Genomic DNA, 22226 nt, shown 5'->3' with positions numbered 1-22226 from the left:
CCCGTCTCTTCATTCGCCGCACAATAGTAACATGAAAAGCCGTAAGACAAACCCTCGGTTTTTAGCCACACTGATTACTTCGCTGAGACCAAGAAACTTTGGTTTTTCAAGCTAGCTTTGCTGAGGTAGCCTACAAAATCAAATAGAGAAGGAGAGCAATATGCTGCTGAGAGGTGACAAGAGCAGCACCATGAATCTCTACAGCACTCCAAGCGTACAACATACTCTCTTTTCTGCAGAGAGTGCAGTGTTTAACTACCAGGCTTGTCACTACAAGCACTGTCCCTGCTAACTTCTTAAGGCACCATAAGGTATACCCCACTAAGACCATGATCTGATGGTAGAACAAGAAAGTCAATGTAACGGTTACCAAGCTCACTTCAAGAGAACAATCCTTGGATGTCAGCAGCTAGGTCAAACAGCAGTGTCTTGAAATTCTGAGTTTTCAGCTTTCACTGATCATTACAAAGGTCAGTTACAGTGAAACAGTTTCAGTTCAGGACACTGAATTGTCTTCCAAATCACAGAAGTGAAGTGAAAGTGGTTAAGCTGACACTGCATAAACCAGGCCCTGTTTGTAAAGAAATCGCATCACACACAGTTCTGTAGAGGAAGAAAACAAGTTTTATTCTGCGTAAGTCCACCAGCACAAAGACTACAGGAGATAGAAAGTGCATTAATAAAAGCTAGTCTTTACCAAAAAGAAAATATATTATCGATTCAAAATATCTTCCACTTGAATGATGTAATAACTTACTCTGGGCACCTACTGATTAAAAGAAGTATCAAGAGAATGGCTGCTTCATAAGGAAATCTAACTTCCCAGTCAAAGTCCGAGAGTTTAGTAGAGATCACTGAGTCCAGCAGTCTTCCTTGCTTTCTGCATTAATGCCCTCAGCTGGAACTGCTTGCGAGACAGAAGACGTACATGCTGCAAAAAGAACAAGAACAGGTGGCTATTGGGAAAGTTTTGATATAATCTTAATTATATTACAATACGCATTTTCAAAGCACGACACATTCCATGACCCAAATAGGATGTTATTTTTTTGGAAACACTAAATACATTAGTATACTAAATGACATTCTCTTGGCTCGAGATTACTTGTAGATAGCTACCAAATGCAATCACTATAGTGCATTTTTTGTTATTTTAATTATTAACTCTACCACTTTTCTATTTGATAAGAATATGTGCAATGTACTTCAATGCGAAGTCAGACTGATGCCCTTCCCATGGGGCAGAGAACAGGTCTTTTAACAGCGAAGAAACAGAACTAGCAAGCTACACAAGAAGGAAATACTATGTCTCTATGTAGTGCACTGTACACTGGATATTTAAAAGCAAAGCTGAAGTGGTAACTCGGGGGGATCCTCAACTGTTAGAAAAAGGTAGGACTGGTAACTCTCGTTACCCAGTGGCCCCAGTACAGACTATTAACACTTCTGCACTGCACACTAATCTTTCCAGATCCAATGGCAACATTAATTACTCTGACATACGCATTTTGTGTAGTTTTACTTCATGTTTAGAAGTATTCTTAATCCTTCAAAAGCAACAACTGGTTTTATTTCAAATGCCACCATCATGCACAAAAGTTCAAAATAAAGGAATGTTATTAAATCAGATGTTATGAAAACTTTCAGCATTAAGGACAGCAACCAAAGGGAACAAATTGTCCAGGTTTGGTTTGGTGTGGTTTTTTCACTACGATTCTAACAGTCCACTGGCTGCCTCAGCAGAGGTATCCACAGACTGCAAGTGAAAAGCAGCCTGAACACTCCAAGAACCCTTAGTTTCTCTAGAACTGGGAATGCAAGCCCAATGGAAAGCTTATGTCAACACATTCTTAACTAGAATGCTTTTAAAAATTGGTCATTTATCTTAATTCTGAAATTCCTCTTTTAAAACTTATGTTTTGACACAGAAGTATTCATGTTCTTGCAAGATCCTCCTCTGTGCAGGAATCACTAATGTTAACAAGCTGAACAAAAAATTTTAAAGTATTTAAACACATTTAAAATGCACATCTTGAAAACATCCCAAGAAACCTACCTTTAAAAAAACATCTAGATCTATCACTCCACGTCTCAATGCTTCCCCAAGATAGAAGATGGTGTCTTCAATTGCATTTTCCTCTGCATATAAGTTCAGGATCTGCTTGTAAAGTGGTGCTGTAGGAATAATAACTTCATCTATGTCATTATTTTCTGACTGACTTTCCATTTTCTCTAAAGCAGAACTGAGCTCATCATCCTTCTTCTTGAGAAGTTCAATGTTCTTGTCAACTTCAGCCTAAAAACAATTGCATGTTTATTTCTTAGGTCTTGAGAACTGAATTTCTTCTTGTGATACAACTGTCGAGATGAAAGATTTTTAGACACACCAGTTGATTCTTTACTTCTCTACTCATCTCTACGATGATTTTTCCAAAAGAAAGAGCTACCAAACTATAGATATTGGATACTTTCATTTTAAGAAAATAAAGGCTATTTTAGATAATGTCAATTCATTACTAATTTATAACTACAGAGAAGTCATGCTAACAGTCTTTAAGTATTTTGAAGATGCCACATAAGGAAAAATAACCATTTAAAATAGCTAAAGATAATGCAAGCAAAGTAAAAAAAAAATTCTTTAGAAATGTGTCTTTTGGAGTAAGTTGCCATGCAAGTTTGCTGAGCATGGATCAAACAAACAATTAACTGCATTGACAGGAAACAAAATACGCTGGCTTTACCCACTAATGGTAACTCTAATTTCACTGCATCTGTATGAGGTGTACCTCCTTTTGTTACTTTTGAATTTGCCTGCTGATATTTTTGATGTCCCACAGCTAATGCACTGGAAGAGACTGTACACCACTGTGTTTTTCTTCATATCACTCAAAGCCATATAGACTATTACCACATTCCACACTCTGTCCCCAGTGTCTTTTTCCCAGACTGAAGTCCTAGCTTACTTAGTCATGTTTTATACGGAAGCTGTCTAGATATGCTGGATCATCAAATTGCATCAAATATCTGCAGTTCTATTATGCCCTTTCTTTCAAAGGTAAGGCTAGAACGACACACTACATTTAAAGTGGGCATATCACAGATTTATACGGTGACATAATGGTTTCCCCTGTTCTCTAGTCCTGGTAAATAATTTCTAATTATTTTTTTAAACCACACCTGAGCACTGAGCTGGTTTCAGAAACTGCTCATCAATCCCAAAATCTTACTCCCAAGCAGTGATACAAGGAGTAGATGAACTAAGCAGAAGATGTCAGGCCTTAATGAAAAACTGCAGGGATTTCTAAGCATACTGAGTAGGAGAGACTCTTGTCTGGGAAAAGTCTGCAGGTTATACAAGGAGACTGTGACTAAAATCAGTGTGTCTGCCGTAGGACACTGAAATGTTTTCCAGCTGTTTCACATTAATACCCAGAAATTGAGACACAATTATGAAATAATCTCACACCACTGACATCTTTTGCAGGAAGGATGGGGCAAAACAATACTGTTCCTCTACTACTGAACGATGACATTCCTAAGATATGTGCAGGACAATCCATCTTACAGTCACTGCTATTTCTGACTTGCTTCAGTCTGAACACATGCTCCTCAACTGGGAAAGAGAATATATATTCAAAAGGCAACACACTGGAAGCTTTTTCTATCATGCTTAATAATGAATTAATGACATGCTTCTGTTCACTACTAGGAACAGTCAGATACAGAGCAGTGTTTCATCCCAGCTTACCACTTCTTGATCCAGGCGAGTTACCATCTCTTCCAGTTTCTGGTGTCCTTTCTTCAGGTCCTCTTCTGTCCGTTTCAAGGCATTGAGTTCAGCCTGTGCACGATCCATTTCTTCTTTCATTCGCCACCTCAGTTTATCACTAACTGCTGAAATAAGGGAAGCTCGAATGGTATCCTCACTGATAGTTCCATCTCTGCTGGGTCCTGCACAAGAAAATTCACAAGTGTATCATTAACTCCATTCTGCACTGGCTTCAGTATAAAGCCAGTTTGAAAAAACAAGTGGCTAGCCAGCTCTATGTACTTTAGCAATGTAAGACAGTAAACTGTTTTCCATAATAATTTTCAGAAACAATGGGACCACAGTGAGATAAACCACACTAAGATGCGCACAAGTAAATTTAAGAATATGCATACATTCATTCACTTTACTATTCCTATATCCACAATCTTCCTTTAATCTAAAAGTGGGCTGGCCATTTCCCCAAAAGTCTATGAATGTTATTAGTCTGAGTCCCTTTAAAGAAGAATAAATTTCTGGTAAACTCTATAGGATTTAATGAATATATGTATTTAACCACAATTTATCTGTAACAGTTGGCTTGAGCCAGTGAATTTTTCTGTAGGTACTCTATCTTGAGGCTTGCCAATCACTGGGTTTTTCTTTAAGATTAATAAAAATAGATGCCCACTAAGCTAACCAAAATAATTTCAATGAAAAAGCTCTTAACTGCTTTCCTTTATATTTATGAAGATCTAATAGCAGAGTCTGTTTAAAGTGACAGGTTACTGGACAGTATCAAGTGATTGAAAAGCTACAATATGAACTAGTCTTTCCAACTGGTTTCACAATTACTATCATTCAGCCATCCTAGGGCATGTATAGGAGAGAAGTAAAACAATCAGCATCAATACAGAACATTTGTTATGGAGGTAATCTTACTTTAACAAGCAACATTTATTAAAAGATTGTAAGACAGAAAGAGAGAAATCTTGCCAATCATATTAGCATATGGTTTCTAGATATAGTCTAGCAGACTTAAAATCAGATGGCAGTCTTAGGTACATGTTCAGTGTTATACTTTTTTTTTTAAACTTCTGCAGGATGTTATTGTCATTGGAACAGGATGTGAGGAGCATAGTTTATAAAATTAGGTAATGGCACCCATGAAGAACACTTAAAAATTCTCTCTGAATAAAATAGTTCTTTAATATTAGTAGAATAAAGAGTGTTAGTCAAGCATACAGGAATTCTGTAGAATTAGTTACACAATTTGATCCTAACAAAGTAAGCATAGCTATTTTACGTAAGACAAAGATAATGACACAATTTGATTGCAGATACACTAATTTGCCAGTTTCACTTGGTCCACTGTGCCCAGAAACTCAGGCTAGTGATTTTAGCACTAGTAAACCTAGTACTACTAACCTGCTAGTAGCTACTAGCCAATATTGTTCTAGTATTATATAACTAGCTTCTATAAATGATCAGTGTTACAGTTAAACAGCAACATAGGTTGCTATGTAACTGAGTTACAACCACCACCACCTTTTTTGGTTGTTTTGATTGCTAGATACAATTTGTAATTCCAATTTATTAAACACATTTAAATGCAGCAATATTAGAAAACAATAGAAGAAAATAAATCCTCTAATATATTTCATTAGCCCCTCTCCCTCTGAAGCACTAGAGGCTTTTACATTTAAACCTGATTATTACTATTGCTTTTACAAATCAGTCTTTCAATAGGATTACCTAATCTCAAGAGTCTGTCACGAACACCTTTTCAATTAGAAAGGTAAATCCTTTCTGTCTGTCACAGGAAGTGCTGTGTATCTGCAGACCAGGAAACCTGGATGGCTTTAGAGAATGTAAAGTGGCTATTGGTTGCAAAATTGTATCTGTATTTATCAGGTTGTATTTATCAACCATTCTTTTATGAGAAAAACTGGAGTGTCACAGTTTTCCCATGCTTATGCCTCACACCTCTTAGATCTGTGAAATTTCACCTGAATTGTAACAACTATTAATAAAGCAAGAATTATAGCAAGTTTTGGGCCTAAACTTTCCAACTTTTATGGATGAAGTGTAGAGTGATTTGAAGTTCTGTAACTGGAAAGAAAATTTGCAAAAAGAAATTCTACCAGTGTCCTTTCATCCAGAGACATAGTTATCAAAACCCTTAAGTTGCTATGGCATTACATACACCATACTTCCCAGTACCCTAGATCTCAAAAAAATTAAAGTGAAAAAGCATTCATCAAGGCTCCTGTGAATCTTACGTAGCTAAAGACAAAACCATTAGAATATCTTCTGTTCTTCCTGCCCAAACGCTAAGAGAAGTGTCTCAAGTCAGCAGAAATCCAGTCCACTTCTTCACTGTTCTTAATAAGCACAGGCCCTCATAAGAAGCAAATGCAGACAAGTCAAACTTAATTTTGCCATGTAAACACTGCAGTTCAAAGACTGGTATTTGTAGACTAAATTACACTGAGATAAACAGCGATAAACATATTTTTGCTATGCTAGTTATTAATAGTACTCAATAACTGAACTACTATTAGCTAGAAATAAGATTACAATAATTTTACCACAGTTACTCAGGAAAAGGGTAGGCTGTCTAGTGAAATTTCAGCACTAAAGTGTTCTTGGGGTAGGTTGGGTATCTTCCTGATAATCAGCAACAATCCAGAACAGGTTTTAAAACCTAAACTCTGCCTTAAGAAACAAGCATCTGAATGGAAAATTATTTTTTTGTTGGGGTAGCCTCATACCCTAAAAAACAAAACAAAACCAAAAAAACCACAACAAAACACAACACTATTTGGAGCGTCTGTTGGTATTTTTATACTAACAAATGCAAACTGTTGCTGACAGGACTGCACACCTCAGAATCTTTAAAACATCCAGAAGATTTTTTTGGATTGCTGCTGCTAACAGAACAAGACTGCATAAATTCATATCTCTTTCCTATGCCTTTTATTCCTGCCCACAAAACCTGCACCAAGCCAGATACATGGCAAAATAAAACTATGCAGATGACAGGAAAGGAACTATGGGAAGATGCACATCATGCTTACTAAACCACCAAATTCTTCCAAAATTAAGAAAATATCAGATTTTGGTAATTACTAATGTAAGCACTTTACATACAAACTGCACCAAAACATACATAATTTTAAATAAATGAGCTAACTACTAATGCAAAAGAGAGACTAAATTATTAATCAACTGGTGCAAAGAGAGTCTTATGAAAATATAAACATCCCAACATTTTATCTGAGTTACAGTTCTGGCTTAAGCAATTTGCCCTGTTTCCAGTCAACAAGGTAATTCTTAGTATTTGGTTAACTGTCTATTAGAATCAGCAACAGAAGCTGTCAAATGGCACCATACACACAAAGCCAGGAATTCACCATTGCTGCTTCTTACGAAAAGGAGAAAAGAACAGTACTTTCTACAGTGAGAAGTAAAACAAATCCAGTAAAACTATCTGGGACAAAGAATTTATTCACTTTTTAGGACTTGCTGTTTAAGGCAGAAAATTGTAAACATACATGTTCCAAATCAACACAAAAAGGTCCTGATTTCACTTCAAGAACAGCATTAGCATGATTTCAGTTACTGTTTACTTTACATAATGAATTATTCTTGAGTACAGTGTCAGAACCAGCTATCAGTTCTACTTTTTCTTTTGTCTGATATCCCTCACTCTGGGAGATTTTATACAAGGCTCCCTTTAACAGTAAAGTAGGACACGGGAAAAAAAATACAATCACAAGACACCTAAGACAATAAAAGTCCACACAGAAATGCCAACAAATAGGAAAGTGGTCTTTGAACATATGAAGGATCGTTTAAATACAGCTCAATTAGATTTTACGTATCTTCTTAAAGAGCATGAACCCTTTGTATTTTCTGTCACTTCCATAATTAGCCCAGCTTGGGGGAAACTTTATGGCACGCAGCCATTAAATCCACAGGGCACTGAAACCTCTAACCTTTACCAGGCAGAGTCTGGTTTCAGAAATGACCTTACAGAATCATCAGACCAGTAACTGCATGGTTACTAGGTAATTAATGGCAGATGATTGAACAGAAAGAAAAAGCCTGACTATTTGAGAAAACAGTTATTAGTGAAAACTTAAGCTACTCTGAGTTAGTATTTTCATTCAATTCAAACTATGCTCACCATAGGAAACACCCCACCACCATGCATACAAAAGTTATAGCACCTGATATGCTCCCAAATAAACTATCAAAATAAACCAGCCAAACAACATGTAGAGGAAATAAACATTTTCAGTTGAAAGAAAAACCATTACTGCACTGTAAAAAAAACAAACAGTACTGTAAGTAGTGAATGATTAGAGACATGTTTGCATTTCATTTGGCACAAGATAAACCATGTATAACAGGTGTATAACTTTTACCTAGCTGCATCAAATTAATCAGTTAAACTGCCACTACAAAATCTGGCTTTACAACATGGGACCAGATGATCTCACTCGGGACTTGAAAAGACTTCTATAATACTTGGCAGATATTCCACCACTGTTCATCTTCACTGGGCATGAAAATGAGGGAAAGAAGTGAAAGACCACCATATCTGTATTTTAAATTAACTCTCTACTACATAAAAGTAAAACTTGCATCTGAGAAAGATGCTGCAGAAAGCCAATGTTCCCTAGAATGGTTCTTACCACCTCCCTACAAGAGAGCCAGTAGAGACCACTAATTCTCAAACACCCAACTACAGCCTCCCAACTGTATACTGTTTGAGTACTGTGCTGAAGTGGGACAGCAGCTTTCCTGCAGTGGGCATGACAGACACGTGTCACCTCAGAGTGGAGATGGCCATGAAACAGCCGATGGCTTTCAGGGAAGACTCTTCTAATTCAGAAGGCTGAACAAACTTTGACACAAAGGATGCGATCAGGCACAAGTATGCAACATACAACTTACTGTTGTTTCCAAATTCTGTAACAGAACAACTCTCAGATATTTTAAGAGTAAAGCAGAAACATCTATCTTCCCTTGCCAAGCTGTGAACTTGCTCTGCCCCCATGTGTGTGAACGAAAATTTCAAAGTACACAGAGTTATGGAGAAAAGCGCGTGTATAAATAACTGGGAGTTTACAAATTAAATGAAGAACCTATGGACGCACTTTTAAATTATGGTGCAAGACACTACAAACAACTGATACTCGAACAAGGTGACAAAAGAGTCTACATCCTTTACCATATATCTGCTCCTAAAGGACTATCATCCAGTTGTGAAGTTACTGCACCAACTTCCTACTTAACTAGAAGACCTTTATTACTCGTTCCCAATCTGTTACACAAACACTAGAAGTGAGGTGCTGGGTGAAAACCAAGCTTAGTTATTTTGCTAGCAAAGGGCAAGGGAGCAGCAGACTGGGAAAAGATCCATGTTAATACCCTAGATCCTGCTGCTGAAGAAAGAAGGAAGTCACAAGTAGGGACCATTAAGAAGTAACAGTTTAGAGGCTGGAGAAGAAATTTAGTAAAAATGAAACTCATTCCAACACATTGGAAAACTCTGCTTCAGATAGCTATGACTTGGAATAAAAAAAACACACATAAGGTCTAAATAAAGCAAGTCCAGCAGATGATTAAGTAAGGACAAAACCATTTTTATAAACCACTGCAGTGGGTCTGTGTGGCAAGGTTTTGGAAGCCAGTAGGCTACAGGGGTGGCTTCTGTGAGAAGATGCCAGAAGCTGCCCCCATGTCCGATGGAGCCAATGCCAGCCAGCTCCAAGATGGACCCACTGCTGGCCAAGGCCAAGCCCATCAGCAATGGTGGTAGCGCCTCTAAGAGAACACCTTTAAGAAGGTGGGGAAAAAAAAATATCTCTGCAACAACTGCAGCAGGAGAGAGGAGTGAGAATATGTGAGAGCAACAGCCCTGAAGAGACCCAGGTCCGGGCAGGAGGGCAGGAGGTGCTCCAGGCACCCGAGCAGAGATTCCCCAGCAGCCCATGCTGAAGACCACGGTGAGGCAGGCTGTCCCATCAGCACATGGAGGTTCACAGTGGAGCAGATCTCCACCTGCAGCCCGTGGAGGACCCCACACCGGAGCAGGTGGGTACCCAAAGGAGGCTGTGACCCATGGGCAGCCCACGCTGGAGCAGATTTGCTGGCAGGGCTTGTGACCCCACAGGGGACCCACGCTGGAGCAGTCCGTTCCTGAAGGACTGCATCCCATGGGAGAGACCCACAATGGAGCAGTTCACGAAGAACTGCAGCCTGTGGGAAGGACTCACATTGGAGAAGCTCATGCAGAATTGTCTCCCATGGGAGGGACCCCACACTGGAGCACTGAAAGAGTGTGAGGAGGAAGGAGCAACAGAGATAACGTGATAAACTGACTGTAACCCCCGTTCCCCATTCCCCTGCACCACTTTGTGGAAGCAGGGAGAGAAATGAGGAGTGAAGTTGAGTCTGGGAAGAACTGAGGGGTGGGGAGAAGGTGTTTTTAAGTTCTGATTTTTAGTTCTCATTATCCTACTCTGATTTGAATGGTAATAAATTAAACTAATTTCCCCAAGTCAAGCCTGTTTTCCCCCTGATGGTAATTGCTGAGTGATCTCCTGGTTCCTATCTCTGCCCACAAGCCTTTTTTGTTTTATTTTGTCTCCCCTGTCCAGCTGAGGAGGTGAGTGACAGAGCAGCTTTAGTGGGCACACTGTGTTCAGACAGGGTCAAACCACTGCAACCATGACCACAAACAGAACAACACAGACAATCACAAGTCACCTACAGTTAAAGAGTGAGAAAAAAACCCAACTTAAGGTAGTTACAGTCTTCAAAACATTCATAGAACACACACAATGCATTGCACAAAACCATGAATCTATCAAGTTCCCAACGGAATAAAATACAAGGTAAAGGACATAAAACGTATTTTATTCTTCCCTCGAATAACTTTTACATTGAAAAGCAATACTTTGGAAGGTCAGATTAATAACAGTACGTTCCTTTTTCCATTTTCTTTCTTTATGTATCAGTCATAGAGGGAAGCTTCACTTCAGAGAAATTCTTTCAAAGCTACTCACCAACAGTAGTCACGGGAGGCTGAGAAGTGTAGTACTGAACACTAGTGGTTGCTGGAAATGGAACACCACCCGGGTAAGAATAGTTTGGGTAGCTGCTTCGACAAAGAAAGATATGCTAATGTTATGTAACTATGTGTAAAATATCATCTGTGTATATTATCTTTATGTCACAGTGTTCAACATCTGTTTACGTAATAAAATGTTCTAATTGCAGGCCAAGTCATACTTTTTCTCTTTTCCTGTTCACATTAACATCCTTCACAATTTATATTTCTGGTATGATTTAAGAAGGTATCACTTTATCTGAAACCTTATCTAGTTATTGCCTGGTCAAACATTTGGATAATTCTAAATTCTCTTTAATCTCTTAATCTTGCCATGCCATTTCTAACTTGCCATACAAAACCCCAAAAGTATCCAAAATAAATTATTCCAGCTACAAACTCACAAACAGCAATTTCAATTTAATGATTTTTAATATGAGAATAGTTATCAAGATGACTTCTGAACTGCTTTATGTAAACGTAAAAATGTGCAAAATATGGTTGCAAGATGAAACTCCTACAGAAATTCCCAGCCTTGCTTTGAAGGAGGAAGGAAAACAAAACTATTCATTTGTTCACCGAAACAATCGCGAGATGACATACACCATGACAATCTACAATACTTTCCTATAATATGTTTATTATCAACTGAAACAAGGACTCAAATTAGTCAGCACTAGACTGACAAATACCTGCATACAGGAGAATATTAACCATGGCTACAAGTAAACAAAATGGTCCAAGAACATATGTAAAATATAAAAAACCATATTCCGTGCCTCTCCAAATAACTACAAATTCAGTAGTTTTAAAAACATTTCTGTTCATTCATAAACGATACTATTTCAAAAAAAGTTCTTCTATTATTCATTAAGGGCACTTTAAATAAACATATTTAGGAGGAAAAAACTAGCTGTAAGAACTTAGCAAAATCCCCATTTTTCACTTCTTAAAACATACTAGCCCACATTCTTAATGCTTACAGGGTTTTAAGTTTATATTATAGCAACTCCTCACATGCTCCGAACACAAAACCAGGACATCAGGATATTAATAATAAAAATAATTAATTATGATGGATTATCATGATAGATTATCATGATAGATTATAATAGCAGCGATCAGCATCTTACTATTTGCTAAGAAAGAACTGCAAGTTTTCTGGAAAAGCTTTATTCCAAACTATTATTTATCATACTTAAAGAAAAAGTCTTGGTTTATATTATTAAAAAGCTTTTAAAATAATTTTGTGCCCTTGAAATTCTCTTAAGAGTGCTCTGAATTAAGTCTGCATTTATATTGGAGTCAAGGTTTGTATTAATCCGGCAATTGCATTTTGGTCAATGCCCTGAGTTGCCAATTTGCCAAACAATACTAACAACCCTGATAAACAAAACAGCTTGTAGGCATACATTTCTTTCTGTATCATGTAAACATATCAACCTTATGAAAACTAATCCAATATATGAATGAAGCAAGACAGCACCTGGGAGTTAGGTAATAATTTTCAAAATACATATATCACTCAAGTATATTGTATTTGAAGCAAGCCACAAAGAAAGCTAAACCTCTCTCAAACTTCCTTTTGGCTACTGACAAGAATTCAGTCCTCGCTTTTCAAAAAAAGAGCTGCTAACACAATTATACAACAAATATACCATAAGATAATACAACTAAGACTAGATACTATTTAGTGAAAACTGTCAGGTAAATGATGATAGTTTAAAGGGGTTCTAACCTTGGGTTTGGAGTGCTTCCTGCTGGAAAGGTAGATATTCCACCTGGAATGCCCGGCACATAGGAAGCTAAATAAAATAATGATGTTATATATTTTTTACTTTTCAGTAGCTTTATATATATATATATATATATGTATATATAAAGATTACATATACATTAAGCTGTAGTAAGATGCTTCTCAAAATTATTATCAAACAACGAATACAGTATAACATAACAAAACAATAAGAGTAAGAGAAGTCATTCCTTGGCCAAAACCCCTCAGAAATGCATACCCTGCAACCCCTCACTTCCCCTTCCACACCATCATATCTCACAACGCTCCCAGATATGTCCCATGCTGCTCTGGTGCAGCTTGGCAAGAGGAATACATACAGATATTTGTTGTGAGCTATCCCTGTGCCAACTGATCAAGGCAGCTGCTACCCCTCAAAACACGTAAGGACTAAACTGCAGCAGACCTTCCTTCCATGTATTGACCAATTAGGATTTCCTTTCTGTATCCAAAGGCAAACAAAATGCAGGCAAATTTTGCATTTCTGAAGACTGCACCTCTACCTATCAACTGTGGTTAAAATATTTTCAGGAGTGTTTTATTTGGAGGAAGAGCATGAGAACTATAATTGAAGTCAATCACACATCCTTAGAACTAGCTAGGGCACCTTTCATTGCACTTTTTTTTTCCCCTTAATCATTACTTTAACCTAACCACTGCATGAATAAAAATGGTTATTGATTTAAAAATACACAAGTAGTTGTATTTAGGGAAAGAGAGAAAAGAAAGGCATGTTGTTAAAGATGACACACTTGGAGAACTGTCTTCTTAGATAGATATATAAACAATCTGAAGAAAGAAAATAACCTTTCCAACATAACCATTGTTCTCCACTCACTAAATAACAAGTGTATCATTTAAGTACCTTCAGAGTAGCTAGACTTCACAGTTGATTAGCTGTTTAACAATCCAACCATGTTCTTATCCAGTAATTTCTGCTACTTAGAAGTTACACTTTAAAAAATTATTATCAACACATATAAATGCCTAAGTCTTTAACAGCCTTAGCAACGTATCTATATATTTATTTTGCATGTTTACTCCCCACTTCTAGTAATTTTAGGATTACAAATAGATTTTAAAAAAAAAAACCCTGAGCTATTTTCATCTTTGAATGCTTTTAAACAATTCTATTTTTTAAAAAAAGGGCTTAATTTCTTTCTTAAACAGTTTATCTAGCACTTAAAACCCCAAAACCTAAATGTCTGTAAAATAAGGAAAAAACAATTACAGTAGCAAAACTAAGTAGCTATTAACATTGTGAAAATCCTGAAACATTTCCAGTAAAATTATGTCAGCTAGGCTAGCACTGAATGACTACAAGAGTAACTAAGTTTGTTTCAATTGACAGGCCTTCCTTAAAGCACAATACAGGTCACAGTCTCTAATAAAACTGTACTAGTCCTGACACCTGCTGTTCTTGGAAAATCCAAACAGCAGAATCACCTAGTGCTCTTACAGGTAGGGTAGCACTTGACAAGCTAAGAAGTCCCAAACACTTTTATCCAACTACCCCTAGTGGTCCCATTTATGTTTGCCATGCCTTCTCTCGCATGTTAAGAACTTAAGACCTTGTCAAAAAATGGTTTCCACTGGAAATTGTAGTTAACTTGTACTTCAGCTTTTCAGATGGAACCCTATGATCTGACAGAAGTCACATTTCAACAGAAAACAGACACAGCCTTAAAAATACAGCAAAAATATATAACCACAAATACAGATACTCTATCATTAAATGAATGTGGAACTGTTATAATATCATTAAACTATCTGCACCTAATCTTCTCCTCCTCCCCTCCCACCCCAGTCTTTGCCTTGAGCAGGTCTACTCTACCGGGGGTTTTTTCCCACCCAATGCAGAATTTCTAGGATTTTCTGTTTCCTACTTCCCTTTTTACCTCAAGCACCTATCCCCAGTCTTTAAAATAAGATGCCTCCAAGCCTCCAGAACAGGGGTCCTCAAACTACAGCCCATGGGTCGGATATGGCCCCCCAGGGTCCTCAATCTGGCCCCCGGTATTTACAAACACACACACACCCCGCCGGGGGTTGCGGGGGGAAACCAAGCAGCCGCGGATGACTCCCTGCCCCTTCATCCGCGCTGGCCCCCTGTTAAAAAAGTTTGAGGACACCTGCTCCAGAAGTTTAAATAAACGAAAGATTTTAAGTGTCTTGAGAATTTTTGCAAGAAAATAAGAATGGATACCAAGTCAGAGTACCAAATCAACAGAGGAGAATGAAAAACCACAAGGCAGTTTGTTGAGTTTTTTTATATTCAGCTAGTAATTATTAAAAAATTTAAAAGTCCAAAACAAACAGGAGCATGGACATAGGAAACAGAAGCAGTTATGCTTTTATTTATGGAATCAATGGTTGCAGGAAACTTAACAGATGGACTTGTATTATCAGAATAAAAAAAATTAAGATACAGTTATCTGAATAATCTCTTTCTAATAATACCTCTGAATGCTGACAGGTTACTGGTTGTTTCAAGGGGCTTGGGGGCATGTTTGTGCATGTTTGTGCATGTTTTGATGTGTGTTTTTTTTTTTTAAATACAAACTTAATTATTCCCTTCCTTCTAAAAGCTGGAAAACGACATGCATTCTTCCAACATATTTCAAAAAGGTCAAGTACAGTACAAGTGAATTCATTAGCCAGCAATACATAAAGTCATTCTAAAAGGGAATACATAATTTGTTGACAAACTATGCAAAGCAACATTCACTTCGGAATATTAACGTGTTTGTAGAAATTAGTAGTCATGATTACTCACCAGTTGGTGGGCCTGTTGCCTGGTATGGTGGGTAGCTTGATGAAGCAGTAGGTCGAGAAAAGACTGGAGGTTCCTCACCAAACACAACAATCATGACCTGAATCAGTTCTAGCAAGTCTGACTGGGGCTGTGAGGGTAAGCAAATCACAAATAGTTGATTTTTCTAACAGACAGTTTAACTGACTATATTAACAAAATTATACCATTACATCATCTCTCAAAAGCCATCCTTTTATTTGTGGGTTTTAGACAGATGATAGATAATACACACACAGAGACATGTACGTTGTGTTTGGGCAAATATAACTACCTTTCTGGATTCCTTTACAGATACCAAACCCGGCCACCAGCTGGTATTCAAAATGGTATAGCACAACACACCTGCAGTAGCATCTACACTTAGAATAAACCGCGCAATACATGGGTCCATATCAACTGCAGGGCAATAAACAACTGAAGATGACTGTGCCATGATGGATTATAGTATTTCTTAAAAAACTTAGATCCACGCTCCTACATGAAAAAAGTACAGATAAATAAGTTTTCAGACATTTCCATTTCATACAGCACATAGCTTTTGCTGAGGTTGCATCTTGTACCATTCTTCTGACCTTGTCAGCACAGTTTATCTTCTTTACAAAATCCATGTTTTGGTGACAATTCTCTAAGGCCTGCACTGCTCAATGCCTTTATTTATTGATAAAGCAAATACATCCATATACTTGAAGCTCCAGCAATGTCTGCATAAAGAAGTCCAATTGCTCATACAAGTCCATTTCAGTCAGAGATTAATTTCAGCCCAGAGATGTTTTAACAGAATTTATAATTTCCATTCCATAAATATTCTCATCTCACAGATCTTCACATCAGTGTGCTGCCAGGGAAGGACACCTATGCTGCACTGCTTAATTAGACAAGCTATAACTAAAGATGCGATTAACCAGGCAACAGAATGCAAAATCCTGAACTTTAAGACATTACAAATAATAAGCAGTCGTTTTCATTTTTTAAAATGGTTTAACATCTCAAAGAGGGCCACTCTATTTGGGCTTTTTTTTTTATTTTTGTATTATTTGTTAAAAATTATAAAACTATCTGAAGGAATTCAGAACTGAGCAATTTCAAGTTCCCTGTACTTACATATTTCCACTCATGCAGGTAAGGGAGGTATATCTTTCCATTTGCATCAACATGTTTCCCCGTTTTTATTGTCATAGAGCTGGTGGGTTTAACAAAACAAATTGGGGGGTTGAAAGGGTAGGTGTCCAGCAGCCACAAGCAAATTGGGATATTATAAGTGTTACCTAGAAAAGATATTTTGAAAGATTTAAGAACTTATTCGAACACTTCAACTGTCCTCTTGTATCCAAGATTTATAAAAAAACTCCTAAATCCAGTTAATTCAACCGCATAGAGTCAGAAGACAAAATCTACTAATAACATTCCACAAAGAGCTCACACTATGGCCATGAACTCAACATTTTTCAGAACAATTTGATTTACAATTATAATTTACCACTAATACATTATCTCATTTGTTCTACAATGCAACATTACTAGACCCTAATCTGAATTATCATTAGCTGCAGCAATAAAAGGTTTGCGACCCTCACTCAATCAAGAAGCTTGAGAAACATGCAGTACTGAAAGATAAGAGAAGTTACAGAGCTGTACAAGACTGAAGAAGCAATGCTCAACATCAAAATTTTATTCTGCAGGAAAGATAGGGAACAATTTCTTTAAAACATTATACTTTGGACAAATAAAGGATTCCAAGAAAACAGTGATTGCTGCAGTAGTTAAGTTGAACCTGAACAAATCTAAATAGCTTTTCATGTAATTTGGGAAAACAATGGTAGTGATGATGATGATAAAAACCACATACCTCTGTAAGGCACAGGAATGGTTCCACTGAGGCTCATCAACTCCCTTGATGAACCATCATTAAAAACTGCAAGGGAACATACAGTATTTTCAAAACAAACTTATTTGCTACGTTAATCTCTGTTCAGGTTATACCCCATCTATTTATCAGCATAGGTCTTCAGAAGTTACAGATCTATAAACTCAGCTTGAAAGGCTCTGCTCTTGCATAGATTGGATTGCATGGACTAGCAAACAATTAACTACAGTCGGGTAACTTCTGATGAATAATTTCTGCTAAATGAATACCTAATAATTGTTAAACTACATTCACTATAAATAAAAATTCAGAGACCACGCAAAACATGTTGGAACCATACAAACTGCAAATCATACAAATTGCTGCAAAGATAATCTGAACTCAAATTTAATTTAAAAAGCAACTGTCATTTTAGGATTAGAATTACTTATACTTTCTCCAAACAAACAGGTCAGCAAGAATACTGAAAATTACTGGGCCACAGCCATTTATTACATAATCTGTGAAGGTAATTTAACCAAACAATAATACACTGAAGAGGAAGAAAAGCATAGCACTTGATTTGCTGTCAAACCTTAGTCCTAGTTCACAAGCTGCACAGGAACCCTGACCTCAGTTTACTGAGTTGCTGTATTTAAGTTTTCCCATATTTTCGATCCAATACAGTAGGAAGATAAAAGCTTTATTACCAGAATTTTGTTTATTCAGCTGAAACTAATTTTACCTGAAAGTTTCTAGTCATACTTCAAATGTAACTTATTATGTACAATTCTTTTGGTGCTAGTGTTCTGCAACTGCAGGTAGAACATGTTGGGACTTAATCAGGGGTATATATTTCATTATTAATATAAACTTGAAAACTATCTCAACAGCAATGTAACCATCTTCTTGTTGCTCATTTCATGGCTTCAAATAGCATCAATTATCTGTACATGGTTCTATGCTCAGCCTTAGCCAGGCAGCTTAGAATTAGGTAACACAAACGGGCTTCTTGCTACAGCTTCAAATCCATCTGGAATTCTGGTCACTATCATTATGCAAACTTGTGTATGGCTTTCCAACCGCAGTCCTTTTACAACTGTTTTTGATTGTCCAGTCACTGCATGAGTTTTTATTTCCATGACAGCTGCTGGCTTGCAGCTATTCAAGTTAAAACTAATTTATCTTTAGCTACCCATGTCCCTTCTTAATACTTCTCAATCCAGATTTAGAATTTAGAAAGCAGGAGACCATAAAATCTCTGATGACATACTAGTAGTATAAATTAGCTCACAGAGGAAACCCGCAGGTGACAGTTAAAATAAACTGATTAGAAGGAGGATGACCTCAGCAGCTATGCTGGCTCACTGTATCTTGTGAAACCATGCCCTCAGCCTCTGGAGCTGACTCCAGACACCACCTTCATTCAATGCACCCAAATTTACTCAGAGCCTTTAAAATAGCTAACAAAGAGTGATTGTCATCATTAATTTACATTGCAAAACCCTACATACCAATCCTCTATACAGATGACTGTTTTCTTCGTACTATTAAGAACTGCCACAATGACATGTAACGAAGTATTTGTTCATTGATTTACAGTTCTTTCTAAACAGAACTCTAAAAGTATCTTCACATGACAGCAAAGTCGAATTTGTAAAATACCAAGAATCTCAGAACAACAACTGATATGACATCACTGAGCAACTGACTAAAAGTTAAGCTGTGAAAAATGCAATGCTTCTTGGCATGTTAGACAGACTCAGTAATATAGAAAGGTTATTTTAGAAAATAACTGTTTTTCTAAGGAAGTATTGATGTCAAAGATCAAGAAGAGAAACTGAAATTATGTTTTCTAATTTTAATCTCCTTTTTCCCCACAAAAACTACCCAATATATCTAAACAAATCAATAAGAAAAATTTTCTCATGCACACACTAACCATATGAATCCATGACAGGTTTGAGGTCCTTGTACTGAGTAATAACACTGGTTGTCTCCTGTACAGTTAGGTCTCTATATTTATACTGGAAAACAAAAGAGAAAGAATGACTTTAGAAACTAAATTTTCATTACAATTTAATTTTCTTTTGTTTTATCCAATGGATTGCATTTATGAGAGTTTCCATCGCTATACGGACATTCTTCTCCACTCTTACTTTAGAATTATTTATTTCTCCATATTACTTAACCGAACACTGCCTATATAACTTACCAGATGTTAACAGGGTGTTAAGATGCTTTTAATCTTAAACAAAGGGTCCATACATCAAGTGATTTGGGGAAAGCTATTGCATTTTCATTCATGTTCCACCACTACCAAAAGTATCTGAGAGATATATGTGGATCTTAAAAACAACTCCCATCTCTGTACAAATACAGTGATGTTTTGAACATTTCTGACACACAGCTATTTAAGATCTGAACTTCACAGATACCTTTCACAGCGCTTTTCAAAGCATAACAGTATTTGTCATTTATTTTATCAGCTAGAAAGCAGACATTTCAAGGCATGATATTATCAGTAATAATACTGGTTTCACCCCCTTCCTTTTATCAGGAGGCAGGGAGAAACTCACAGCACAGAAGATCTGTAAACCACAGATACACTACTACAGAATTTAAGTCTCAGAACGACAATCCACAGACAACAAAGGAGATGCTTCTGGGCAACAGAGAGCTGGTTCACCACTTGGCATAGCTCTTTAACCTTGTGGCCATTCCTCCTGGTAACTACTATTAAAAAGAAAAGCTAACGATGTAGCCTCTTGGCAATAATATATTAATTGTAATTTTTTTTTTTAGAGTTACAATCTTCAGATGTCTTCAGGAACATAAACAGACAGCATCCCTTCATTCAACCATGGCAGGAAGCCAAAGGGCCCAGCACAATGAAATGTCTGATACCCAAAGCATGCAGGTGCTAGCAACATGAAAAAAATTAATTCAGACATTATCTAAGAGCAAAGTGTGGTGCCACAGCTAGGGTCACCTTTGCTCTGACAAACACTCATGAGTCGTGAAGCTTAGAAACTAACTCTGCTTCCTGTTATCTACAGAGACTGACAAGGATGTTACTCCTGGGCATGATAATTCTTATTTAATGAGCAGAGATGAACATACCATGTCATTTCCTTTAATACTACCTTAGTCTGCAAAAAGCACCTGTGCTTTGTGGGATGCTGTAACTTACTTTCCTGAAATGACCAAAGGCAAAACAGCCATAAGGTCAGCCTGTGGGAAATCAAGCAACCCCTCCCATAGGGATGCTTGGCACCAGCACAGAAGTCAATCAGACAGAGGGTCAGGGGGTCAGGACAGCCCCTGGGTGCTATTTGGACAGGAAGGCTCCAGCAAAGAACACAGCCTCCTCTGGCAAGTGGGTGCAGGATCAGAAGCACACAGGAGGAGCTTGACAGAGGAGACACAACTTGCTAGCAACTGAGTACATTCCTCCCTCCTTCCCTAATGCCTAGCACAGTCGACAAATAGGTTGACAGGCATTGCTAGAACATGGAAACAGCAGGCTGTGAAATTTCAGGTAGGCCAGACAGAGACTGGCAGTACATATCCACATCACTGCACATGTTGCTACAGTATGAATGAATGCATGTCACCAGACAAAGAGGGGGTCTTTTTAGAGGAACGTGCCTTATGATGCAGGATATAGGCTCAAGAAGACTGCATAATCACTATTAAAAAAAGAATTGGCTTCCACTAACAGAAGCTACCAACAAGCACAAGGGTTCAGAGTCAGGATTTAACTCCACTTTTGGCATAACTTTAGTCAAGGAATAGATAAAACGGCACCTGCCTACTCAGCAGGTGTACCGGGAATCTGGTACACAGTAGGTGATAGGGTTGATAACACCGAGGTCTGCTTACCTGGGGTGATTTTAGAAATTAGGCCAAACACCTGAAAATTAAAAAATATTTTCATATGTCTCTTAAAACTAAGACTATTGTTTTTCCAATACTCAGTTTTTACACTGAGTAATGAATAATTAGAGAAAAGCTTGTAAAATACCAGCAGTTGCCACAAGCAAATTTAAGGGCTACATGAGCTAGTAATTTCAATACTTAGATCCAGATAACTATAGAAGATCAAAGTTTTGTATATTAAAAAGACATATGAAGTTTTTCCCAATGAGAATGACAATTTCTATAGAATTTTTTATTACTTAAAGCACAACGTATACTCTTTAGTGCTTATTTCTCTTTTCCACTCTAAGGAGTACTAGAATATAACAAGACAATCTTTTTCTGTGTTCGTACAGAAAGTAGCTGTGCATTTCCAAGAAATACCAGAATCTCTTTGAAAAATGTAAGATTCTAGTGATTTCTACAAAGGTAACTAGAACTGAATAATTTGAATTCTTCATTTCTAAACTTAACTTTTTCCCCTCCTCTGTTCTCAGATGGCAAATGCATCCTCCTTGTTTCATGTATCAGGAAACAGATCATAGAGATGAAACTTTCCTACATAAAAACAGCAGGCAAATACCTGAAGTCAAGCGCTTATGTTCACCTAAACTAGGACTTAAGTCTTTTGTTATCTCACACACTGAACTATTCAATATGGTAAATATCACTAAACTTCCCTCTACAGAACAGAAAGCGTAACTATTTAAAAAAAATAAATTAGTGGAATAGAACTTCATTTTTCATCAGCAATTAATTACACTGCACTTTGAACTTACCTACAGAAAGTCAGATGGCAGTATAAAATGGGCAAGTGTTGGGGAAAGACACCACAGGTCTACCTTAAATTCTGTTTCTTCTTGTAGCACATCAATTTTAATTTAGGGAAGACAGGTGTACACAAATATATAATCTCATTTACTGACATGGAGTTAGTATTCAGCACTCATTTTCAAGCTGATAAAGATGTGCTTATGA

The 22226-nt window shown here is 37.2% G+C and overlaps 2 protein-coding genes across 5 annotated transcripts in view; both read right to left on the bottom strand.

Moving 5' to 3' along the window:
• Positions 1-601: 601 nt before the first annotated feature.
• The window catches only part of TSG101 (tumor susceptibility 101), a 22669-nt gene continuing 1044 nt past the window's right edge, over positions 602-22226 (bottom strand). Inside the window, exons 2-10 of one of the 2 annotated variants that reach the window (XM_055722713.1) lie at positions 19270-19354; positions 17331-17396; positions 16586-16749; positions 15446-15572; positions 12613-12679; positions 10831-10925; positions 3749-3951; positions 2057-2296; positions 602-931 (exon numbers count right to left, since the gene is read on the bottom strand). In XM_055722713.1, the coding sequence (XP_055578688.1) occupies positions 842-931; positions 2057-2296; positions 3749-3951; positions 10831-10925; positions 12613-12679; positions 15446-15572; positions 16586-16749; positions 17331-17396; positions 19270-19354 (1137 nt within the window). In that variant the 3' untranslated portion in view covers positions 602-841. The remainder of the gene's footprint in view (positions 932-2056; positions 2297-3748; positions 3952-10830; positions 10926-12612; positions 12680-15445; positions 15573-16585; positions 16750-17330; positions 17397-19269; positions 19355-22226) is intronic. The other variant, XM_055722714.1, reaches the window with a different exon arrangement.
• Positions 17343-22226, bottom strand: part of UEVLD (UEV and lactate/malate dehyrogenase domains) — a 26531-nt gene continuing 21647 nt past the window's right edge. For all 3 annotated transcript variants that reach the window (XR_008734222.1, XR_008734220.1, XR_008734221.1), the window contains exons 13-14: positions 19270-19354; positions 17343-17396 (exon numbers count right to left, since the gene is read on the bottom strand). The gene's annotated coding sequence lies outside the window, so the exon portion shown is untranslated. The remainder of the gene's footprint in view (positions 17397-19269; positions 19355-22226) is intronic.

The sequence above is a fragment of the Falco cherrug genome, chromosome 10 (assembly GCF_023634085.1).
Source record: "Falco cherrug isolate bFalChe1 chromosome 10, bFalChe1.pri, whole genome shotgun sequence".
Lineage (NCBI taxonomy): Eukaryota > Metazoa > Chordata > Aves > Falconiformes > Falconidae > Falco > Falco cherrug.
This window is presented reverse-complemented; position numbering and strand designations above follow the sequence as displayed.